The sequence below is a fragment of the Cryptomeria japonica genome, chromosome 5, assembly GCF_030272615.1.
Source record: "Cryptomeria japonica chromosome 5, Sugi_1.0, whole genome shotgun sequence".
NCBI lineage: Eukaryota > Viridiplantae > Streptophyta > Pinopsida > Cupressales > Cupressaceae > Cryptomeria > Cryptomeria japonica.
In genome coordinates this window covers 414,336,252-414,359,745 of record NC_081409.1, presented here as the reverse complement: position 1 = coordinate 414,359,745, position 23,494 = coordinate 414,336,252, and the positions used below count along the sequence as shown (strand labels likewise).

Below are 23,494 nucleotides of genomic sequence, written 5' to 3'. Positions count from 1 at the left end.
TTATTTTTAGATTTCTTCCTGTTGAAGCAAAGGTTAATTTTTTTTAGATTGCTTCAAGAAAATGTTTGCTCTTTTATGAGGTGGTTTTCTTTCCTGTACATATTGAACTTGGAAAGACAAAAATATGAGATAATTATTTGGAATGAAAATATGCAATTTTGCACTTGATAGAAGATTTGCTGTCTTGACTCACATTGTTTTGATTATTTGTTGTAATCATATCAAATTTTCCAACTTTCCGTGTCTTTATTTTTCCTTTGAGATAGATTTTATTCTGATTTGTTAAAATAATATTTCAGTTTTTAGGTAAATTTTCATTTTCAGTACTGAAGTTTGGCTCATAAAATAAAGTAATCGAAATTTTCTTGTTATCTGATTGATTATGTCGAAATCTCTATATTGTTATCTGATTGAATGTATTGTCTATCTCGAATTAAGTAGGTCAACGCTGCTCTCATACATAGTTTTTACTTTTACCCGTAGATTGAGGTACTGATTTTGTACTCTTAAGGCTGTAAGTGGATCACTTACGGAAGACTTATTCATAAATTTGCATTTGCAGGTTTGATAATATCAGATTTCATAGAAGGGAAAGTGCAAATGGTACTGGGTATGTGCAGGCTCTCATCTTTGAGACAGCTCAGCGAGATAAAATTGGTGGCTCAGCATATGGTGGTCAAAAGGCAATATGCTGCACTCCAGATCTTGCAAAGCTAGAAGGGTGCAAAGAGGGTGAAGTCATTCGCCGTCCTTCTGAAGAGGATTCCAAATGGCCTTACGTGAAAGGTGTTCACTTCCAGGAATATGAGAGTGAGGCTACTCTAGAAACAGTAACTGTGCCAATCACCAAGACAGGAATGTATAACTTGTATTTTATATCTTGTGAACCAAAACTTGAGGGGCTGATAATGACCGGAAAAACAATATGGAAAAATCCCACAGGTTATTTACCAGGGAGGATGGCACCCTTAATGACTTTCTATGGTTTCATGTCGCTTGCATATGTTCTTCTTGGGCTTGTTTGGTTTTTTCAGTATGCCAGATTTTGGAGAGAGATTCTCCAGCTTCAGAACTGTATTACATTTATCATTGCTTTGGGTATGCTTGAAATGGCACTGTGGTACTTTGAATATGCAAACTTTAATGCAACTGGAGTTAGATCCACAGGAATTGCTGTTTGGGCTATTACATTTGGTGCTGTCAAGAGAACTATATCTCGAGTTACTATTCTGGTTGTTTCAATGGGATTTGGTGTAGTAAGGCCTACACTAGGAGGTATTACTTCAAAGGTAGCCCTTCTTGGAGCAACATTTTTCATGGCATCTGAGTTACTTGACCTTGTGGAGAATGTTGGATCTATCAATGATATGCCAGGAAAAGCCAGATTGTTTCTTGTCCTTCCAGTTGCAATTTTGGATGCTTTCTTCATTATCTGGATTTTCACTTCCTTGTCTAAAACATTGGAGAAACTTCAGGTATCTTTTATATTTTCGGAAAATTTAGATTTTCTTTTTATTTGTTTTGAAATGTGCATTTAACTTCATATTTTTGAAAGCTTTAGATTTAGATCTTTCTTTTTTGACATATTTTCTTGCAATAAACAGCTGAATTTTAATGAGATGATCATTTATTTCTGTTACGAGGATCAGAAGTGGTGTTTTCTCTGTTTTGTATTTTATTTTAATCCAGTCGTGGCTAGTTTAATGTCGAAATTAACTGAAGACATTAGGCAATTTTTTGTCAAAGTAAACATGGATATTGGGAAGAATTAGATAGCTCTTTTATATCTTGAATTCTGCGTTAATACAGAAATCATACTTGTGTTTTTTAATATTTATATTGTAAAAAGGACAGATGGGCCATTTTTGTAATGAAATTGTTCCTGGTCTGCTATTATTGTTGAAACTTGAGTTCAATATCATCATTGTTGTTATTGCAATCTATCCTGCTTGTGGTTTCCATTTGGTTTGTAATTTTGCACTTATAATCTTATTTTTATAGTTAAGATGAGCTCTGATTTTATCTAAAGCATCCGCTCAAGAGCTGGCAGACCTTGGGATGTATGCAAGTTTTAGACCTTAGCTTTTCAAAGCATTCTTTTTTATTATTCAGGAGGCTTATTAAGTTCTCCAACTTCTGTGGTTATATTTTTGAGTTGATATTCTATCAATAGTAAGTTTGGAATCTGCTCTGTCATTAGAGAGGTGTTCCAAATGCCTTTTCCATTTTAAGACTTTCTAACAATGGATAGGACTCAATGTTGTTGTTGGTGCATATGTCTTTCAGGCATGTTATCAAGGGTCTCTTATGATGCTTCTAGTTATCATGCATCCCAAGGTCCTGTGCAAGGTTTGCAAGAGCCATAATGAAAGTTGGAAGCAAACCGAGGTGTAATCTCCCAATCTACTCACATAACCTAAATCTACAAGAATTGATAGACTAGATAACAGTCTTGGAGAAATAATTTGATTTTGAATCAATAAAGAATCCCTAAATAGTCAAGTATGTGAGCCCAAAGTTGAAGGGACATGCTACATCGTGGTAGGATTTTGTGCTGTGAACAGATTAAAATAGACAAACTGCATGGTGAAGAAGCTAAATGGTAATTTCATGTCATAGAACTGCACCAAGAACTTCCAAAATTTGTGCCAAAAGGAGACATTCTTAAAAGAATATACAAAGGAATTTTATACTCAACATTCAGGTTGGTCACATAGATGATGAGGTGAGATTCTCCAAGTATGTTAATGGTTTGCTCATTTCAATTCAAGATGAAATGTGTTTACTTAATATACAATTTGTATTAGAGACCTTGCATGTAGCTCTTAGAGCAGACAAGTTGTCTCATAGACAACATAATGCGTGAACAAAGGGTAGATGTAGAAAGGGCAAATAGGGCATTGGGAGTTAGACATATGTGTTGAAAGATGTGGAAATTTTATTTGAGCAGAGCTTGAAAGGATTGGACTTAAAGCCACAAAGGAAGAGGAGGTTTTAAAGGAGGTGGCTTTAGAGAAACTTGATATAGATGTTGATGGGTAGGTCATTGGGCATATGAGTATCTGGGAATTGAGTGAGAGTAGGTTTGTTCAAAGATAAGAGTGAATGTTGCACAGATCTAAGTAGAAAGAGGATCTCTAGAGAATGAAGAAAACTTTATGGTGTGCAATATATCTGCTTGAATTGGCCAAAGAGGAGGATGACTTATGGCTGGAGTACATCCAATGCCCCAAGTTCAAGTTTGACAGTAAGTGTTGGATGCTGATAATTGGAGGCAACACAGATAGCTTGGTGTCTACATAAATGGCTTAGAAATTGGGGTTAATATTTGTTGGACATTTTACACCATACAAAGTCTATTGGCTACATAATGGATAACAAATAACTATAACAAAGAAGTGCAAGGTTGCATTTGGCATTGGAGGATATGTGGATGAAGTATGGTTTATTGTGATCCCAATGGATACATGGCATGCGTTGCTGGGAAGGCCATGTCAATATGATATAATCGCAAACCACAACAAAAGAAATAACACCTTCTCGATCAAAAAGGTTGTTAGAAGTTTGAGTTGCCAATGAACACATGAATGGCAGGTTAGGTGATGTTCAGCAGCAAGGAGTTCCTCAAAGAGGTGAGGAGTGCATATTGTTAATTTAGTGCTCAATTTAACTTAAAGGGGGAATTTGCCACATGGCTCATAAGAGCTAGAGGTTAGAGCACTCTGGACATCAACAAAAGTCATATATTAGAGGGATTTTTGCTAGTGTAGAGCATCTCTCATTGTCTTGATATGATCCTAGGATCTAGTTTGTCAAATAAGGCATTAGATAGAATGAATCCAAACATGAGTGTAGAGCTCAACAAGCAAGTACAAGAGTTGTTGGAACGAGGTTTGATTGAAGAAAGCACAATCTCTTGCACAATCCTTAAAGTACTTGTGCCAAAGAAGGGAGTTGAATGACAATTGTGCACAAAATCCAAGGCAATAGACAAGATTATCATTAGATACCGGTTTTTGTTATTGTATATGGATGATCTCCTAGATTGTTTGAGTGGAGCTAGATGCCTTTCAAAAATTGACCTCAAGAGCAGATTATTAGATTAAGATTACAAGAGACAAGTGGAAGACCACATGCAAGGCAAAGTATGTGAGGAAGCCAAGGGAACTAGGGTTATGTGGAGAAATGAGTGCACGTCACACAGGTTGAAGAGGAGAGCAAAGCAAAAAGCATAGCTTCAGAGAAGAGGGAAAAATTGATGATGTGCAAAGTATTTCTCAATTTGGCCAAAGAGGAGGATGAATCAGGTTTGAGGAAGAGTATCTCATGCTCCAAGTTCAAGTCATGTGGTAAGTATTGCAACTTGATAACTGGAGGTAGTAGAAATAAATTGGTGATTGTAAAAGTTGTTAATGTTAGAAAATAATAAGTGGACAACAGTAATAGAAGCTTCAAATCAATTTGTAGATCAGATCTAATAGTGTATATATAATCGAAATAAAATTAGCTATAACAACAAGAAGATAACACCATAGAAAATTGAACACATAACACCATGATTACGTGGAGAAACCCTTTCGGGAAAAAACTCCACCAAGAAAAGAAGGCAAATCTGTATCACTCTTCAAAGAGATTACAATACAAAAACATTTCCTCAATCTTCAATTTGACAACATCTGTGTACTTGTAAAACAACTTATGTTGTCTCCAACTCATCCCCTCAATATATAGACCCTTGGGGGATCAATTTACCACCATAGAACATTACCATGGGTCAAAACAAGGTTTGAAAAAACCATGGTAAAAATCCATACGACACCTACATGCCAAACTTAGCCTCTTACATGACTTTGCACTGTCTTACAAGCTGTCATAAGAATCCCCCAAATATAGGAGATACTCTTACATGCGCTATAGACTATTAATAACAAATGTAAGGATGCTCTTACATGTGTCATAATAACTGATTCTCTCGTCCAAAATGATTCACCCCACTTTTAGCCTTTACAGTTGTCATAGAATCCGTCATAACATCCCGAAAATTAGGCCTTCCATGTTATACCACTTGATGGGCACCTTTTGACAACAAAACACTTGATTTTAAGGCACAACATGTGGCAAAAGTGCCAACTAATAAAACCCATGCCCTTTATGTTGGAGCACAATTATTTAATTACATTAATGCCAAATAACCATGTTAAAACATAAAATAATAATAAATACATAATTTGGAATTGCTAAGGTTGAGACACCTTAATTCCCAACATTCTCTCACTTGTTGAATACCTTGCAAGAGAAAAGGGAATTGTTAATTTTAACACTTTCAGATTGACTTAACTTAGAATTTAAACTTAGTTTCTAATTAGTTTGTTTAACTGAAAGAAAATGACAATATAGAAATGAACAAATTGAGAGCAAGACACACTTACCCTGGGAAAACCTCCTAGGAGGAAAAACCCAGCCAGAAAAGATCCTTAGATCTGATTATGGATTATAGTTATGTAATCATTACAACACTTATCTCATGTATTTGCAGGTTCAGATGTTGCTGTCCAAGAGGTATGAGGTGACTGCCTTCAACATTCACTTGCTGTCATATGAAGAATAGATACTGCTGCTCCCTTCTTCAGATTGTAGGCTTTTAAGGAATTTGCTGTGTATGACCTTAAGATGACAGTCCTTCAATCAGTTCGGTTTGTATACATAAATGACTGTCCTTCAAGTACTTTGCTGGATATGTATGAATGGTAGACCTCCAATCAGTTTGCTATGCATACACTGAATGTTGCCAATACCCTAAGATGAATTTCGCACCTCCTAATGGTGGATGAGGTTGCTGTGCTTGAAGGTGACTGAAGTTCGCACTTTATGCAGGCATAAAGATTTTCGCATAGGATAAGGGAGCTTGCTTGACTTGATTGAAATAACAATGAATCTTAATCTTTATTTATATGGAGTGAAAACCCCTTAGCTAGGTCGGCTTCCCAAATAATTAACTTTTAATTATTTCCTCTTAATTGCCTTTATTTAATAGGGTCGGCCCTATTGGACAGCACGTTGAGTGTTTGGATGATGTGTAGGTTGTAGCGTGAGGGATAGGGCCACGTTTGAGGGAAAAGGGGCCAGCCCCCTTTTGGGCGGATTCCAATGTTGCCCAAGGCAATATGAATCCGCCCTTCCCTAATTAATATCAATAGGAATCACACCATCATGGAATCGACTAGGAATAAGAAACAAAATCTGCAACGTTCACCTGAATGTCAATTTTCTTCAACTCTATCTGTCCATTTGTAGTCAACTTACAAACAAAATGCTATTGTACATCCACATGCTTAGTTTGTACATGATACATAGGATTTTTAGCTAAATGAATTTCACTTCGGTCATCACAACCAATCTAAACTATCCTGCAACCAAAACCAATACTTGCACGCATTCTTTGTAACCATATTGCCTCAGAAACATGGTTGGCAGCCATGTACTCTGCTTCAGTAGTGGATAAAGCAACCGTAGGCTGCCTCTTACTCATCCAACTTACAGCTCTTCCAAACAAAGTAAACACATACCCACTTGTGGAGCTTCGACTATTCAAGTCACTTGCCCAATCTGCATAAACAAATCCCTGTATGTCCAATGTCTTATCCACACTGTTAGTCCTAGAATTTTCTAAACAATAATCATAAGTTCCTTGCAAATTATCTCAACACCCTTTTAACATGATTTCAATGTTTTCTACCAAGGTTAGACATAAACCTACTTAAAACTCCCACTACTTGTGTAGTATCTGGTCTAGTGCAAACCATTGCATACATGAAACTTCCTACAACACTAGCATAAGGCATATTAGACATATCCTCCAAATCATCATCCTTCTTAGGACACATATCTAATGAAAGATATGTGCCAACTTGCAAAGGAATTCTTACTGGTTTACAATCCTGCATATTAAATCTATTCAAAACAGTGCCAACATATTTACTCTGCGATAACCAAAGTTTTCTGTTTACCCGATCTCTTTTGATTTCCATACCAAATATATGCCTTGCAGCTCCCAAATCTTTCATATCAAATGCCCTTCAAAGTTGAGCTTTTAGCTCACTAACCATTGCCTTAAAATTGCCGATAGTAGTGTATCATCCACATACAAGACAATGATTAGAATATGATCATCAATACATTTAATGTATACATAGTGATCTTCATTTCTAACAAAACCCAATTTCATGACAGATAAATCAAATTTTTGATACCACATTCGGGGAGACTGTTTTAAACCATAAAGAGACTGTTTTAACTTGCAAACCAAGTGTTCCTTTCCTTTTACCTCAAATCCTTTAGGCTGTTGCATATAAATTTCCTCTTCCAAGTCTCCATGCAAAAAAGCAATTTTAACATCCATTTGCTCAATCTCAAAATCATTAGCTGCAAGCCTGCAACAATGGATAAAAGCAATCTAATAGAGGACAATTTAGCAATAGGAGAGAAAATCTCACCAAAATCAACTCCCTCTCTCTGGGAGTAGCCCTTGGTCCTTATCAAAAGAGGCCTAGTCAGTGGAACTATGGATGAAATAGAGACTGAGCAAGTTAGAGATAGATGAAGAAGATAGAACACAAAGAATGCAAATGAATCTAGTTCAGAGTTTATGGAGGAAATACATTAAGTGAGATCATGTGATATGGTACGATCTATTGTAATTCATTACTAATAAAGAAATTACATGGGTTGCAAGGCCAAATAATTCTTAATTGGACCCTTCAACCTTGACTGCATTAACAATGATGGATTGAGAGGTCATTTTTAAGTTAATGAGATACATGCATTGCTAGTTCATTGGCTTGAATTGTGTAGAGACGTGCATAAGTTTGTGGAGAGATGCCAAATGAACTAGATTGCTAAGGGTGTGGCACAAAAGATATGGTCGTGCAAAGTTACAAATTACCTTTTATGTTGGACATACCATGGGAGAACTTGTCCATAGATTGTTCTTGGGTTACCATAAATGCAAAGAGGTAACAACTCAATTTTTGTGATTGTGATAGGTTTTAAAAGATGGCGCATTTCATTCCTTGCAAGCAAATGATGGATGCATCAAGGGTGGAAAGGTGTGGTTGCATGGATTGCCATAGAGTATTACTCAAGATAGAGATGCAAAGCTCCTTGATCATTTCTAGTGAACATTATGGAAGAAGCTGGGCACATAGTTGAAATATAGTTCAACACATCATTTGTAGACAAATGGTCAAAAAAAGGTTAGCAATTGAATCCTTGGCAACTTAGTGTGATGTTTGGTGGAAGATTTGGCTGCTTAATTGAACTCCATGTTGGTACAAATTGAGTTTGTATATAGCAATTTAGTGAACAAGTCAATTAGTAAAACACCATTTTAGATAGTGTATGGAGCATCGGCAAGGGGTGTCACTAACTTGTTGAAGGTAGGAGGAAGGCACCATAGCACAAATGTTGAAGAATTCATACGACACGTGGGAGATACATGCACAAGTCATAAAGTAATTGGAGACGAGAAATGTCAAATACAACGCAGATAAATGTGTCTTAGAGGGAGAAGATTTTCTCATAAAGGGAGTTAATTGTGGCACAATTGAGGAAAGAATGGTCTCCTAAGGGAACTATAATAAATTGAAACCCAAGAATATTTTCTCATGTGAAATGAATTTGAGATGCATATGAAATTGAGTTGCTGGAAGGATTTGATATCTCCTCAATATTCAATATCTTTGTTTATTCTTTTGGTGGGAAAAATGATACGACTAAAGAAATACATTTTTATGAAAATATTGATTGTAAAAGGCAAATACTTGATTCATAAGAAGACTTGGTAGAGCATTAAAATAAAACTTTAGTGTAACTTATAAGGGTAAGAGGCTCGGAGAAGATGCATGGTTGTTTGAATTAGTAGTAAGCCAAATTAGGCATCTGAATCAAGCATTTTTGTCATCATTTTGAGCTCTTGGTTCACAATTTCACTTTCTCAATGAGTTTGATGTAGGCACATCTTAGTTCTTGCACTACATAGTGGATTAGTTGTGTTTGTGCGTTTTAAAATTTGGGTTGCAGTTTTAATTGCATCTAGGAGCTAATGCAAGCTACAACATTATTGTAAAGGCCATTGATGATGTCATTAGTGCTGCATAGGGCACATTGGCTAAAGAAAACACTTACCTAAGCACCCTTATACAGCCACATAGAGTTGAGTGTGTCACCATGGTATCATGTGTTACCACAAAAGCTTGGGAAGGCCCGATAGGATTGAATCCTCTCATTGGAAGGTGACTATGTTAAGTCATTCTCTAGTTGACAAGTGGAAAATGACATACATTCTTTTGTTTGTTATATCATACTCTCAGAGTCTCAAGAATGTTTACAAGTGTTATAGTATTCAAAACTGTATGATGGATGCATAAGTGTTAGGTTTGTTGAAATTTCATTTATAAATTTATGGTGTAGCTATGACTTTTCAATTCTTGCATTTGTGGGAAGATCCATAGAAGCAAAAATACATGAAGCATTTGCAAACTGCCACTCTTAGTGATTTTTATCCCTAAAAAGTAGCAATTTCAATCGATAAATTACCCAAAATGATTTTTTAACGATTTTTCCAAAAAAAATGAAAAAAGTGCAATTTAATTGGTACAATTGCAAGTAATAATGAGTTTATGGTCTACCAATATTTGATTGATTGAATGCAATTTTGACTTGGCTAGAGAATTTTTGAAACTTGGAAAAGGTTTTACTTGTCTTCGTCAAGCAATTTTTGCATTTGTTTGCTACTTTGCATGGTGGCTAAATTTCCTTGACCTCAACGATTTCCATTGCTGCTATAGTTTGGAGATTTTCACCATTTTATTTTGCCTTCTCTTGCATATCTGTTTCATTTTTTTTAATCATTTTTTATAATCCCCACCACAAGTTAATCCCCATTTTATTGCACACCATTTTGTTCACATTCAACATTCTTTATTTTTTTTAAGACTACTCACTATGTTTTCTTGCCTACGGGATATGTGGGCTTCAATTTTTTTTTTCGCTTTATTTTATTCTTTTTTTACTTTTCGATTTTTCCTTTTCTAACATTCTTTTTAGTAATGATAAATTTATTCAATTAAATAAATAAATGAATGTTTTTTATTTTAAATATTTTTTAAAGTAAAATCACACAAATGTTTTATTTTATGTTTGGAAATCTTATCCTAGTTCCAAGTTTATAAATTTATTAGGTCAAATTGAGTTTTTCAACTATGATTTATACATTACAATTCAAAAAATACAAAATTTGGTGGCTTCAACTTTACCACAATATTTAATGTCCTTAAAGTTTTATGACCTATTTCCACGACTATTGGCATATGGACATTTTCATAGAACTTCCCCTTGCTTGCCTAATTTTTTCAGAAGACATGAATAAAATTAATTTGAAAACCTTTTTTCTGATATCCGATCCTTTGAAGCAAGTAAAAATGCAATAATAAATATCATAAAAGGATGCAAAAAATATAAGAGGAAAAAAGAGCAGAAGGGCAAATGGCATAAAGGTTGGGAAGATGAGCACAGTGTGGTAATGCCTCGAAATTGAAAATTTGAAAACTGTTAGTATGTAGCTATCATATACTAAATTCTAAATTCCACAATTGAGGGGCTAAACTCTCATTTTTTATTTGCTCTCTGTGTCGTAGGTAAATTTGGGAATACCTGCAAAGAATTGTTAGGCAACCACGAAACTAAGTTCTAAGTAAAATGACCTAAACAATTAACAAAAGATGAATTCAAAATGCATTCAAATGGAAATCAAAATGATTATAATGAGCATCAAATCCATGACCTCCATTGTTCTTCTTAATCTTCTTGTACGATGTCTCTCAGAAATTATGTGTGCACAAAGCAAATCCGAAAGGGAGTTGATAATTTGACAGCATGAAGATATCGAAGGCGTGGTTGTCAAAAATGAGGATTTGATTGGTTTAAATTGAAGATTTGGATTTTGATCAATGGCTAAGATTGATTTTGATTTCAGGAAATGAATGGATAGGATTGATTGAGAGAATTAGTTAATTGGAGAGAAAATTAGAAAGTTGAAAATAAATAAATAAAGTATTTATTTTCATCAAAATCTACCTTTTTGAAAGTGGAGGAATGAAAGAGTGAAGAATGAGATAAATGGAGAAAGAGATGAGTTAATTGATAATAAATAAAGAAACTATTATTTAAAAAAAAAGCTACCATTTCAAAAGTGGAGGAATGAAAGAGTGCTGAATGGAAAGGTGGAAGAGTTAAGTGTGAGGGAAATTGGAAAGCAGAAGAGATAAGTGGGAATGGAAATTGGAAAGTGGAAGAGATAAGTGGGAGGAGATGGAAGAGTTAAAGGGAGATAGAAATTAGAAAGTGGAAGAGTTAAGTGGGGTCATTAATATTAAATTTATTTAATCATGGAAGAATAATAAAGGGATTGAATAATTAAGTGAACTATTTAATCGGAGAGGAATAGTTAGGATTAGGCAATTAAGATCAAGATTAATTGACTAGAAAGAGATAATAATGAACATTAATTAAATAATGAAAATTATTTAATTAATGGTTTAGAAGAACAATAAATAATTAAGAATTATTTAATTACAGAGAATTAGAAGAAGAATATTAGTACTAATTAATTAATAAAAATTATTTAATCAGTTTAGACTAAAAGTTAGTGAAAATGTCGTCGGAGACCTAGGACAATTTTCAGTGCTACATTCTGTATCTTAATAATATTAAAATTACTTTAAATTTAAAAAACAGTAGACTTTTCTCTTTATTTTTTGCATTTTTCTATATTTTTTGAAACTCTATTTTTTTCCCCAATTAAAGCCTGATTTATGTTTATTAAATCTTAATCTTTTGGTTTGCTGATATTTCTTCCAAAAGATTTATGCTGCTATGGGAAGATCAATAATCACAATGTCAATATAAAAGTGGAAATTTCCTTTTGTAGATGGGGTGAAATTTGGGCAGAAGTCTTAGATAAAGTTGAACACAAGAAATTAAAGTGCCACAGATTTATTACTGTAGTTGGAGTTGAGAGTGAGAACAGAGTGGTTCATAGCATGTTAGCAATAATCACAACTCGCCAATGTTAGTGATATTTTGGTGTAATTCCCCCCCCTTCCGCCCCTCCAAAAAAAACGTTTTGTTACCCAGGGATGAGGAGATGGGGGACGGGTTGGGCACAACCCCTAGCCGTTCCCAAAATCTGGAAAACAGCAGGAAACGCCCCGGAAATGTTGGGATGGCATTGATTCTCAAAGGGGATGGCCAGCCATTCCCCTTTCCAAAGCACATTTCAAAAAACCCTCAAATGCTTTAAACTTTTATTTTTTTTGTTCTTTTGTGGGCCCCACACCTCAGCAATAGTGCATAAGTGTTTGATAAATTTCATACGCATATTAAACTACATATGCCAGTTCTAACTGCAGCAACATGAAATATGGTCTTTCATATGATTTAACTTCTACATTAAATTTCTGATTTTAAAGATTAACAGAATAAAAGTGCAGATTTGATCTTACAAAAAATTGCAGACAACTTGATTTTACAGAGGATCCTTGAACAAGCAACTAGCTCATGTAGATATTAGTGACACCTTAAAAGAATTGTGCCTTTACTAGCCTCAATAGCTGCAACACACATGAATGAGCATTGAAACTGATTTCTAACCTTCACAGATTTACAATAGGATTGGTGAGCATAATTGGTACAATTTTAAGAATAAACATCAGTCCATAAACTGCAAACTGGATACAAATTCTATCATCGATGAGGAGTGTGTCTATGAGCAAGGCGGCTGGAAGTGAAAGCTTCCAGACTTGCTAATTTGTCTGACTTTGACTCTCACGTGAACTCTCAATTTAACACAAATGTTATATATAAAGGTTCTATAATGTACATATGCATGCTTTATCAAATGTCAATATAGCCGTCCCTTGGCCGTCCCTAGAAATGGCTCAAAAAATTGGAGACTCAGAAATGCATCCACCCGTCACCTGTCCCCCAGCCACCTATCCCTGAAACTTGGGGTAACATAGGTTTTTCTCGATTAATGGGGTTGACCAAAAAAAATGGTGAGTAGGTTGTGATTTCATCATGATAATTCAAGAAAAATATTAGGACTTACAATTTTATTGCAATTTATTTGGGAAAAAATCAGTGTGCACTGTGCACCAATTTAATTTTTTTCTTCTTTTTTTTTTTTTTTTAATGAGTATTTTTGCCTTTTTAAAAAGAATTTCTATGTTTTTGAATGTGTTTTTTTTTTGCTTATGAGTTGGAAAAATCTTCTACTATGGCCCATAGGCATAGTTGGGCGTATACAAGGGAATGGTTGTATCAAATAAAATATTTACAGGTAGTCTGGTTGGGTTCCATATAATTTGGAGTGTCCTATAGTATTTACAAATCTTCAAATAATAAGATTCTGTGTTTTCCCAATTCTTCATTTTTCTTCCTTATGTGTTTTCATTGGGCAACTCTAGGCAATTGTTAGATGGTTGTTTATTTGGCCCTCTTACAGTTTGTCACATCATCCATGGAAGATTGGGTAATGGATTTTGACGTTCTTCATAATCATGGATAAGAGGGTTGGAGTCCAATGTACTAACTCTATCTATTGGTTAGATGGTTTTTTTTTTTGCTTAATTATCAACTTCTTTGCCATCATAGTGGCATTCCCCTTTTGTACTTTTGTAATAACCATACCCCTGTTTTCATTTAATCTCAAAGGCATTCCACTTTTGTTTGGGAATGTTGCACTTGGGTGGTTTGGCACAGCTTAGGATGATGACGGAGTCTTGTCTAACTTCTTTGATATCATTCAGTGAAAACCTTACTACAATTAGATCGTTCATTGGGGATGAAACTAGGTGTGATAACAATACCAATGGCATTTTAAAAAAGTTTAGGAAGTGAATTTATTTAAATTGACACCAGAGGTTAGTTACCAGTTTATTCTTTTACTATATCCTTGGAGGTTAAAATATTTTTCTTCCCTTGGGGACACCAACTAGATGCATGAGGTAAATGAATCATTGGAAACTTCCTGCAATTCCCTTTGTGACCAAGTTTCTAGACCCAATTATTTACATTAACATCTAAATCAAACTATATTGGAAATAGTGGAGTTTGCTACTAGATGTGGCAAAAAATGTAATGTCCCCATTTTTGGGTTCTCTTGCATTGTTGTTGGCATTGACCTTTTGGGTGTGTGTCAGACATATTAGAGGGGTTGTTTGATGTTACTAATGAGCCCAGATGGTGTAGAGGACTCATACGTTGCTTTTCGATGTTATTTTCGACTTATATTGTGTTCTCCAAGATTCTTGGAGAAAGTGTCTATTAATAGTAAGTCATTTGGTCAGGTCCGATTCTCATTATTCATCATCGAGATCACTCCAGTGTAGTCAGTTTTCTATTCCGATGCTTTTTGAGCATTTCCACAACTTGGGAGTAATATTGAGTTATATTTTAATTAATTTTACTAAGGTTGCTATTTTAATTTAAATATCTAAATGGGCACCTTAGTATAATAGCTTATTGGAATGAGAATGGAAAATTTTAAATGTTGGGACGTTGATAAAGGGATTTTATGTGCCAGGTATAATTAAATAATGAATTAAATCACTTTTTGGGGTTATAAGGCTTAATTAATAAAGTGATTTAATATTGAGTTTTCTGGAAAGTTCTCGAAAAAATTAAAAAAGGAGGTTTTGGAGTTCATCTGGTATTATGTAGTTTATTCTATTTCTTTGAATGAAGCCCTTGTGGTTTGGGAGATCGAACTGGGCTCATCTCATCCTTTAGAGGATGAAAACCCTTTGGAGAAATCGGTTTCGGGTATGAAAGATTCCTCCCTAGTTGGTGAATTGGCAAAGTCACTCAGATTTCGCACTTGGATTCAAAGATTGAGGTTTGGAAGTTTTGTGATGTCTTCTTTGAAGACAAATTTCGTAAGGTTTGTGGTTTCATTTGATACTAATATTTGTTTCTGTTTCTGAGCATAAAATTTCATATTTACTTTGGCATGAGCATAGGCAGTGGGTTGATGTGAAGATTTGAAAGAACTTGAGGTTATACGCCATTATTGCTGAGCATGTTGTGGACAAGAGTGGAAGCAAGAGGTCTGGACTATTTCCTTATGCCTAGCTGCAGCTCTGTATCTTGGAGGATAGCAAATCATGACACTTTCTTGCATTCCATCAGGACTTTTGGCAGCTCAATGTGTGAACAAGTGTGCCTTAGACACAGCAATGCTGGTTGATTTATTTATTCTATGGTGTGAGATATAGTTTTTGTTTTGGGTGAATGCTATGGTGGTTTTTTCAGCATTTGAAGGGGTCGATAATCTTTGCATTGGTCTTTCATTGCTGTATGTGTGGGTATCAACTACTGGGCATTGCATGCTAGCCGCCATTAAATCTCTAACCTGTAGCTGCTGTTTGGTGGTGTATGAGGGATTAAGGAGGATTCAAGGTGCATTCTGAGACTTTTGGACTGAGGTATGGCAGTGCTGGAATATTGAATGTGTTCAACAGTGATGACAATTATATAATCTGCTTCAATGTATTTCCTTTGGGTGATTGTGGCTATGAAATGGGCGTGATAGTTAAGAGCACCTCATACCTGGACGTAGACCAAGTTGGAAGTGATATTTCAGATTTCATAATAGCTGCTGTGTAATTTCTGGGTGATGCAACTTCATTCTTATATCGATACATGTAATTCTGAGCAATATTTATTAATCTGCTATTGGATATTGAAAATAACATTATCATTCCAGTTGTGTGCAAAGTGCATCTTGATTGTTTAGTCAATATTTGTTTGTCTTTCTGAGCAAGGAAATCTGCCTAAACACATAACAAACATATGTCATTTCCCTTGCAAAACTGAAATAATACATTCACACTATTAAGCAAACTGTTTGACAAAATTACTCAGAGGGAAAGATTGTAAAAATTTGGGTTAAAATCTATAGGGGATTTTACCAAAAAGGAGTTGGGATTATTTAATCCTGTGATGTAACTTCCTGATGGATTTCTCATGAACTACTCTGCAGTTTAAATGTTTACACCTTTTTGAATTTTGATTATACTTGGATTTTTTCATTTTGAGTCTGTGCACCTTATATATGAACTGGCGTTGAAGGAGGTATCTTGGGATTATCTCCTAATTTTTTGTATTTTTGTGTGTCGAGTGCAACAATTATATGTTGGTATGTAATTGTTCGATATCTTAAACTCTTACTGAAAATGTACATCATAACTAAGGTGTTATGAACTCAATTGCAACAGGCAAGAAGGTTGCTGGTTAAGCTTGATATCTACAGGAAATTCACCAATGCATTAGCAGTGGCTGTAATTGTTTCTGTAGCATGGATTGGATATGAGGTACTGTTATAGCCTTTTAACATTTCATCACATTTCCACTGTTGATTAATTCTGTTAGATACATCCTGATCATGTCCATTGATAGCATTCATGACTGAATTGTCTTGTTATTGTGCAATTATAGCTTCCATCCATCTCTAGCTGACTCTGAAGTCTGTGCAACTTAGTATTATAATATTTGCTTCTGATTAGGTTTTCAAAAATTTGATTTTAACCTTTTGTTTTGGTTACTTTTTCTGAGAGATTGCTCTTGCTCTTTTACAGTTGTATTTCAAGGCAACTGATCCATTCAGTGAACGCTGGCAAAATGCTTGGATCGTAGGAGCATTTTGGCATATTATTTCATTTGCTTTGCTTTGTGTCATATGTGCACTTTGGGCTCCATCTCAAAATTCCACTAGGTAAGGTGCATTATGGTTTGTGTTTCCTGTCATTGCTCATATTTGCTTTTTCCTACCTAATATTACATTTGACCCAAACAAAATAAAAAATGTTAACTATAGGCTTGTTTGGGGAAGCTGACATGTTTATAGGAGGAATTAGTAGGTAACTACTCTACTCGCTGTCTTGTGACACTGTTGTAAACAGGTATGCTTACTCGGACGACATTGGAGAAGAGTTTGGGGAAGAAGTGACTGTGTCTCTCACAAAGCCAATAACAATGGCTGATAGTGATATAAACAATTCCAAGCTAGAGAAGGAGAAGAAAGAAGTGAGCACAGATGTTTTCAGCTTGAACGATGATACGGAAGACAAGAGGGAATAGATCACCTGTATACCAACCCCCAAAGTACAAGAAAATTTCTCTAGACAAGGCATTTCATGCAATTGAAGTTCTAATATACTAACATCATGTTGTAGCAGGCCTTGACAGATCCGCTTGCTGTCATATCGAGCTAGTTGTCACTGAGTGAAGATATTCTATTTCAGCTATTAGTTTACAATTTACAAATAAATTTCTGAAGTGAACTTTGTTAACCCTAGACACGTGCCTACAAAGTTACATTTAAGAGTTAATTAATTCATTGTAACAAATCATTAATTGGACTTTATTTTGTACTTAATGTCATAGATTTCTATTTAGGGGTAGCTGACTTGTTGGCCAAAAGAGAGATGATGGGAGAACCCAGGAGGCTGGGATGGGGGGGGGTGTGTTAAAAGCTTCAACATTCTATTTGGTTTATTCAGAATAATACACTCAAAAAAGGGTTAAACATATGACAATTTGATAATTTTCCAGTATGGATTGTTTGTTGCAATGTGCACATATCTTGGCTTAAATGGTCTGTAAATGCAAGTTTTTCAATTTCTTCTCTGCACTAGAGGATGACATTGTATTTTGCATATTACAGTAAACTATGAAGGGAAGAGCAAGCCAAGAAATTTTAAAGGATTTGGATAGGATGGCTGTAGGAGATTTAAACTAGTTTGCGACTTCAAGAATAAGATTCTGAATGAAGATATACACCAGAATTTTACTGTAGAGAAGATGTACTGTGGTGTATCAGATGTTTCTAAAATGCTATTTGGTATTCAAATTTCAATCCAACCAGTGATTTTTTGCCTGGGATATCTTCAATGATGCTACAATGTTCATCTTAGTGATTACATACTGCTAATGAAAAGGTGATTTGATGATGGTCGTGGTGATGATGACAGACTTTAATGTTCTTTAAGCCAAATTTTTCTGTTTGACCTATCAATGTTAAATCCCGTAGAAGGTTGCTTCTACAATTGTTCAGATGTCATAAATTGTTATAGATTTGTGGTAATCTTGTTGCTTGTTTCTAGTTTCAAGTTGGAAAATTTTACTATGTCACAAGACATTATTTTAAATTGGAGGAACCTTGGTTCGCAACCATAGAAAATGAACAATCTAGGATGTGAAATCTGGGTAATTATCTTTTTTGCCATCCATCTTGTTATCTTCTTTGTGAATGGAGTGCTATTTTATGAGTGGATCTTGATTGCAATATCCAGTTAATTTCATCTTTTATTGAATATAATGTGTGACTAGATTCTAGCAAGTAAATACTAAAATAATTTTTCATTGATGATTGTCGTATAAGTAGTCTGCAATGTATATTAGCAACTTTTTTTTTCTTAGACTTTTATTTAGTTAATTATAAATAAACTCGTGCATGGCATTGTGTGGATGTTTGTAATTATCCTTGTGACAGTTACACCTCTCTCTTGATAGAACAATCTAGCGGTCGAACATTGACTAGGCCTCTTTTGATAAGGACCAAGAAGCAGCATACAACTGGTGTCTCAAAACTATTCTTGTAAAGAAGTCCGAAATAGATGATATTTTACTGACTGAGCATCTTCTGCTCTTTTATGATTGGCTTAAAATCAGGGAAAGACTTATGAAATGGCAGGTTAGCGTTAGAGGCCTCTAATATACAGGGTGTGGAATCAAAATTTGAACTCCTATGATGAAACACCGGTCCACAATTCTAAAATATATTGAATCTTGAGGTATGGCTTGGAGTGATCTGAGATTTCAATGAATACAAATTCTATAGTTTTTTCTTGTCTTTTTTATTGTTACGGACTGGGAAGGCCTATAAGAAACCTACAATATTTGTGGATATTGTCAAAGTAATTTATCAAGTAGGAAATATCAGGTGATGGGAAGCTTTTAACTTGGCTTTAACTGTATCCTAGGTAAAGGAAATGAATAACAGTTTCTATTATTAAAAAACTCATTTATGTGAAACAAGAGATTTGATGAGGACAACGTGATTTAAAGCCCCAGCTGCCTTGAAAAAATCACCATCCAGTTTGTTTAACCTCCTACCCCTCAAAAATTCCATTACTTACAGCTGTCTGAAAAAATCACCATCCAGTTTGCTTAACCTCCCACACCTCAAAAATTCCATTACTGAGAGCCCCAGTTGCCTGAAAAAATTCACCATCCAGTTTGTTTAACCTCCTACCCCTCAAAACTCCATCGCTTCAAACTAAAAAAAATAAAGAATATGTTTTCCACGAGACAATATAAAACAAAAGGCAAGGATAAACACTGAGATGGAAAGGCTTCTACAAGAAATATAAGACCTCAATGCCATCACTGACCCATAATTATTACCATGCTCTTGAAAAATGTTCCAACCTGTCCTATCCAATGAAACATTTTACCACCTAAATCTTTACTATGACTAGGAGATGGCATAAGATTCATTGAGGTTTTAATTGCATTAAAATAAATAAATGAGTTTTATATTGCATTGGAAAAAAATGAATTTGAGGTTTGTATTCAGATGGGGCATTAAAAAAAAAAACCGTGATGGTGAACTTTACTGGGTGTATTGAAACTGGCAACGATGACCATAAATTAATAGCATAATGGAAGGGTCTCTGCAATATGTATGATTAAACAATCTGTTTTCAGGGATTGAACATAGATCTTTGTCATTTGGTTATAAATTAACAAGCAGATATTACTTATATTGTCAAATGTATGGTAATTGAGGATATTTTTTAGTTCCTGCCAAAGGCAGGATACTATTGCATTCATTGAATTTAATTTTTTAATTAATTTACCCAATGAATACAAAGAATTAAAAAATTTCAACAAAATAGAGAATGAGGAACCAATAGGAATGGATCTGGGAAGGCCTTCCCTAGCACTCAGATGAGAGGGGCTTTCCCCAGAGTCGAAGCTTTACGCATCCATAGCGGGCAAATGAACATTGTCATTGGTCAAACAGAGATGCCAAAGGACAAAGCAGATTGAGCTTGAAATGGCAGAACTATGAGAAGCCCTGCAAAGTAGGGCATCCTTGGCCCTCAAGGCCTCAGACTTTTCAGAATGTTGATTCAACCAAGTTCACGAACCTGGACTCTTGGGCAAGCAAAGTGGCTACTGGTCCAAATAGCATTCCTCTTCAAACTAGAAAGCCCAACTTTGAGGAAGACTTCTTGAATGGTCTTAAAGGAGACGTGGCTAATATTTATGTGGAAATAAATTTAAAACAAGGTTTCTATAGTGAGTTAGAGATAATCTCAGAGGTTGGCAAATGGAAGCAAAAAGTTCAGAGACTGGGGGAGGAGACTCTTGGCAAATACATCATTCGAGATCAAATTGTGCTCAATTTCTCTATGGCAGCTGCTAGAGGCCCTCTCTCTCCCCTCCAAACAGTAGCAGTTTCAAAAAGTGATGATAAGACCCTTGAGGCGGAGAACAAAGGAAAGGCGTCTCAAGCAGTTACGCCTGCAGTGGTCGCTACCTGCCAAATTCAAACTCCAAAGCCCTCTCGGCTTTCTGATGCTTTGAATGAGAAATTTTGAAAATCTCTCTCTCTCTCTCTCTCTCTCTCTCTCTCTCTCTCTCTCTCTCTCTCTCTCTCTCTCTCTCTCTCTCTCTCTCTCTCTCTCTCTCTCTCTTCAGGGTTCTATTTCACCTTTTTCTCAGCCTCCCCTAACCTTTCCCCTGCTCATTCAGTCCCTGATTGTTAAGATTCATAGCAACAAAACTGTGAGGAGTTTGTTTGGCCAAAAGAGAATCCCTTCTCTGACTCGGGGGGATTTCAATATTTTCGCTCAAAATCCTAGAAAGGCATTAAAAAAAAGGAACAAAATTAGGCAAAAGCGAGAGGGGGGTGCTCCCGCTTTAACAAAGGCAAGCAAAGGAAAACTTATGTCACTAAATAACATTTTACACAAGGAGAAAATTATTGCTAATGACATTGTAGAAGACTGGAGGATTCAAATGATCTCTTACTTCTAGATGAAAAGGATTCTTTAGATAGAGAACAAGTCAATCTGCCTCTTAGCCTCCTGCTTCCCTCCAAGAGGAGCCCTTGAAAGGAGCATCCTGATTTTTCGGCTTCCCTGCTCAATGATCCTCTGTCTTCTAAGCAATGCTTTAATCTTTCCCCAGAACTATCAAACCCTCCTCTGATCTCGCCTTTTATGATGCCACCTGGTTTGGATATGCACCTGGACCTAAAAACTCTGAGACTTCTCCAGAATTATATGGTTGATGATGAGGATATGGATCTTGTTTTGGAAACCCCCTTGGTTGTTATGTATTCGAAGATAAAGGAGAAAAGGAAACTGGGATTGAATCAGTTGCTAGATGGAAAGAAGAAACTTGATTATGGTCTTACTCTACCCAAGAAGGGTCGTAGATCTTTGAATGAAGCAAGAAATCAAGAAGGTGCAACAGAGAGCCAATCCAAAATCAGAGACCTTTGGAAAGTAGGGAAAGGTAAACCCTTCTTGAACAACAATAAAAATCCTTTCTTGGAATGTTAGGGGTCTCAATGCCCCTAACAAACAGAGGGTGATTAGGAGAAGAACTCTCTTGGTCAGTGCAGATGTCACTCTCCTCCAAGAAACTAAGTTAGATTGTCAGCAAGCAGTATCTTTTGGTTTGGGAATCAGTTCTCTTTTTCAAGCTTCTCTTAAAATCTCAATTGCATCAGAAGGGGCCTCGGGGGGTCTAATGATAATCTGGAAGCCTTCTCAAGTTCAAGTGGAAGGAGTTGCTTTTAACATAAATTGGCTACTAGTAAAGATCACACACTTGCAAACAAACACATCCTTCTTTATCATCAACATTTATGGACCAACTTTCAACAGACGACACCTCTGGTTAACTCTTGATGGGGTCGTTTCTCAACTCTTGGACCCTCAACTCATCATAGGAGGAGACTTTAATGCTATTAGGAATTTGTCAGATAAAAGGGGAGACATTATCAAGCTAGGCAGATCTCATCAATATTTTAACGACTGGATTGATAGGAATGGGTTTTTAGACATTGATTTTGGAGACAGTTCTTTTACATGGACAAATAGGAGAAAAGGTTTTAGCAACATTTCAAAAAAAATTGATAGATTTTTTTGGTTGGGGGATCTCAATTCCTTCCCTTTCTCTTTGGAGTGCTTGGTCCTAGCTTGCTCAGGATCTGATCACTTTCCCATTATGTTAGTCCTTCAAGGGGTCTCAAATAACTTGAAATCTCCCTTCAAATTTGAGAATATGTGGAGGAAAAATGCAGACTTCCTAACCTTGATAGAAGCTTGGTGGAAAGAAGAAACTTGTGAAGGCTCCAAAATTTACTGCATCATTTCAAAGCTAAAGTATGTCAAGCAGAAGCTGTTGCAATGAAATTCCGAGCACTTCAAAAACATCTTCTCTAGCAAAAAATCTTTAGAGGCTAGGCTGGCTAATCTAAATGCAAAAATCATCTCTGAAGGCATGGATCAAGATTCCTTTGATCAAGAAAAGAGGCTGGTCATGGAGTATGAGGATATTCTATCTAAAGAAGAAATTTTGTGGAAGCATAAGTCCTGAGAAAATTGGCTTCAGATGGGTGATAAAAATACCAAGTTCTTCCATAATGTGACGAATATTCACAAAAGCATGAATAGGATCTCAAAGTTGGATTTGAATCAGAACCAATCTATAGTGGACCCTGAAGGGGATTAAGAGAGAAATAGCCTTATATTACTCAAGGCTACTAAACAATGAAGATGGTTCCCATCTTACAGAGCAGAGAAACTTCCTGGCCTTGATTCCAAATATCATTTCAGATGAACAAAATATGAAGCTTAATGAGAGCTTCTCATTGGAGGAAGTAACTCAAGCACTTAATCAGCTCCCTTCGGGTAAGGCTCCCGGTCCAGATGGCTTCCCTATAGACTTTTTCAAGAATTGCTGGCAAAATTTTGGACAAGATTTAGTTGAGGCTCTGGAATTGGCAAGAACATCAGGTAATCTGCTTAAAGAAATCAACAATACGTTCATACCGTTATTCCAAAAAAGGAGAAAGCTTCTAAACTAGGGGAATTGAGGCCTATTTCACTTTGCAATACAATTTACAAAAATCTCTCAAAGTTTATGACAAACGAAATGAAACCCCTTATGGCTTGCATTATATCGGTAGAACGAACGAGATTTGTCCCTGGCCGCTCAATTCTAGATGGCATCATTCTTGCCCAAGAAGCTATCCACACTCTCCAAAACACGAAGATACCAGGTATGATTGTCAAATTGGATATTTCAAAGGCTTATGATAATGTGGATTGGCAGTTCTTATGCAAAATTATGC

General features: G+C 35.7%; 1 protein-coding gene across 1 annotated transcript in view; it reads left to right on the top strand.

Moving 5' to 3' along the window:
- LOC131076466 (uncharacterized) overlaps positions 1-18,068 on the top strand; it is a 42,624-nt gene extending 24,556 nt beyond the window's left edge. The window contains exons 2-5 of the mRNA XM_058013650.2: positions 563-1,475; positions 16,335-16,430; positions 16,695-16,831; positions 17,019-18,068. Coding sequence (XP_057869633.1) covers positions 563-1,475; positions 16,335-16,430; positions 16,695-16,831; positions 17,019-17,196 — 1,324 coding nt within the window. The 3' untranslated portion in view covers positions 17,197-18,068. The remainder of the gene's footprint in view (positions 1-562; positions 1,476-16,334; positions 16,431-16,694; positions 16,832-17,018) is intronic.
- The last annotated feature ends 5,426 nt before the right edge of the window (positions 18,069-23,494 follow it).